A 2,780-nucleotide genomic window follows, 5' to 3' on the forward strand; every position below is an offset into this window, starting at 1 on the left:
TCGGAGAAATTCCCTGAAGGCAGTCTTTTTATTAATCAAAAAAGAATCAGGTTACATACACACATACACATGTACCTGTTCTCTCCTCTAGGTGGGGTTCCATAGTTTACTTTGGTTTCTCTTGACTCTGAAGGAAGTGTGTTTTACGATGCTAAAATGTTTATTTACACGGAGCACCTCGGCACACTGACTTTATTAACCTCCATGTAGAGAAAAACTTGATCATACACCAGAAATGAGTTATGACCAGGAAGAGACAGGTGGGGGCAGCACTGTGTACGTCGTCACGTCATCAGGGCCTGGCTATTTACTGGATCATCGTGATGGAGGAGTTCCACAAACTACACGCCCGTCCATGTTCTTACAGGGAAAACATTCAGCCAACAGCAAAAGATTACAACAACATGCTGAAATTACTAATTCTTCGTGAGGTATGACGCGTCAAAACCATCAATGAGATCGCACCGCACAGGAAGTCATGTGGAGTCCTATGTGGGGTCCTATATGGGGTCCTATCTGGGGTCCTATGTGGAGTCCTATCTGGGGTCCTATGTGGAGTCCTATATGGGGTCCTATGTGGGGTCCTATCTGGGGTCCTATCTGGGGTCCTATCTGGGGTCCTATTCACCTAAACTTTGATGAATGGATTATGTAAATAGATCCCTTGTTGCCGTTTAGTCTATACAGTTTTCGAGGAAAATGGTAAGAGTGATTTTCATGTCAATAAGCTCCATTTGTGATATGTTAATGTTATCGCTGGGGATATTCGTGTTGATTTGAATTAATTTAAAGATTCAGAACCTGTGGTGTTATTTTTGGGATTTTGTTCTGTTGCTTTGCCCATTTTTGATAGGGCTTTGTTAATTGAATTTCAATTGGCTATGATTAGGCCTCTGTGTTAATGGCGCTTGTTGCCCCGTGTGCATTGATGCGCTCATCTGTTGACATTTCCCAATGCCTTCCTACAATTGCTTAATAAAAGCGGGCTTTCCACACAAACAAACGTACATGTGTCATTAGTATGAGAAACAAATGGGATTTTAACTGTGTCGGGCTCAGGTCGGGCTCGGTTACTGCTCTGTCGGACGCGGGCCGGGTTCGGACAGAAAAATCCGGCCCGATCCGCACTCTAGTAGATGTGTGTGTGTGTGTGTGTGTGTGTGTGTATTTGATGAGCAGGTGTGGGGGGCATTCTCCATGTTGGATTTGTAAAATTATTATTATTAATATTGTAAGATTATTATTATTTGTAAGATTATTGCAGTATTCGTGAGAGCGTAGAGTAGGTGTGGTCCTGGTCCTGGTCCTGGTCCCTGCTGGCTAGATCCAGGCTCTGGTAGGTTCAGTCCTTGTGGGTGGAATGTGGACAAAAGTTGACGTAGTCATGGTCCGGGACGACCTGAGGAAACAGAGTACACATTTAACCCAGTTCTAGTCCTTGAAATTAACACACATAATCCCCATGTACTTTATTTATTCCTCCTCTGGATCATTAACGACTCATCTTAAATCCAACGCGGTCCACTCCAGATACTGAGGCTGAGTTCTTGGAGGCTTTCTAGTCATTTTGAAGAAGAGTGCCTTAATTTTCTGTTTTTCTATACTTAAAACTGCATTCCCGACTCCGAGGAACACCTCCAGTCCCCTGACTGAACTTCCTGAGCACCCTGCACCGTTCTGTCTGGCCTATGACCTTTAATCGTTAGGTCGACCTGTTTGTTCATGATCACAATGAATCCTCCATGCTCGCTGAAGCCGTGGTGTTCCACAAGGCTCAAACTGAGAAGCCACATGAATGTTTTGTACATTGCTTTATAGGAAGAAAGAGAAGGCAGAAAATACTCAGATATTCCACATTCACGCCGTCTTATCGTCATATTTCATCTGCTTTCTAAAGAAGAACAGTGATGCAACACGAGCAGGATAAGGACCCAGTTCAATACAGAAAAGGTCAGCATGAGATCTGGCTCTTTTTCTCAGATTATTCTATCAATCCCATCTCTGGTGATTATCCTGTGGATTGGTGTACGTTGGTCAACAGAGAGGACACAAAGAGTTACCTCCATGTTTACGCCATCTGAGTTTCCTCCGCTGTTCAAACCTGTGAAGCACACAAAATATTGTTTTATTGTAATGAGTAATTAAAGCTGCAGATGAGGTTAGAGAGTCAGTGAGGCAGCTAATGATAAAACACCAAGCACACCAACTCCATAGTGACTGTTTCCCTTGTAATCAGACCGGATCCTGGTAGGAACCCTAACCTGCAAACTGCATGAAACTATATTTCCAATGTTCTGTTTTCCTTCCTTCCTCACTTCTTAGAGCCTCCATTGAAGAAATTGGGCATGCGACATCACATGTTAAAGCCTCTGAATACTCTCATCGGTGAGTATGTTCTCTGCTGGATAGACTCGGCTCAGGTTGAACGAGAGCTCCACAATGGGAATTTATTAGGTCACAATATATTCTACCAATAAGAATGATAAAGTCATTAGTCACGTCCTAACAGGACACTCAGGAAGATGTCAAGATGTAATAGTTAAAGGCTCTAGATGCTGAGTTGTTCCTGTTCTCCATCAGAGGAACCTCTCTTTTAGTTTAAGGTCTTGTTCTCCATCAGATGAACCTCTCTTTTAGTTCAAGGTCTTGTTCTCCATCAGAGGAACCTCTCTTGTAGTTTACGGTCTTGTTCTCCATCAGAAGAACCTCTCTTTTAGTTTAAGGCTCTAGATGCTGAGTTGTTCCTGTTCTCCATCAGAGGAACCTCTCTTTTAGTTTAA

The 2,780-nt window shown here is 43.1% G+C and overlaps 1 protein-coding gene across 1 annotated transcript in view; it reads right to left on the reverse strand.

The window, feature by feature from the left end:
* Positions 1-1,142: 1,142 nt before the first annotated feature.
* LOC117940304 (macrophage mannose receptor 1-like) overlaps positions 1,143-2,780 on the reverse strand; it is an 8,619-nt gene continuing 6,981 nt past the window's right edge. The window contains exons 5-6 of the mRNA XM_034865632.1: positions 2,061-2,101; positions 1,143-1,399 (exon numbers count right to left, since the gene is read on the reverse strand). Coding sequence (XP_034721523.1) covers positions 1,343-1,399; positions 2,061-2,101 — 98 coding nt within the window. The 3' untranslated portion in view covers positions 1,143-1,342. The remainder of the gene's footprint in view (positions 1,400-2,060; positions 2,102-2,780) is intronic.

Source organism: Etheostoma cragini, unplaced genomic scaffold, assembly GCF_013103735.1.
Source record: "Etheostoma cragini isolate CJK2018 unplaced genomic scaffold, CSU_Ecrag_1.0 ScbMSFa_2165, whole genome shotgun sequence".
Lineage (NCBI taxonomy): Eukaryota > Metazoa > Chordata > Actinopteri > Perciformes > Percidae > Etheostoma > Etheostoma cragini.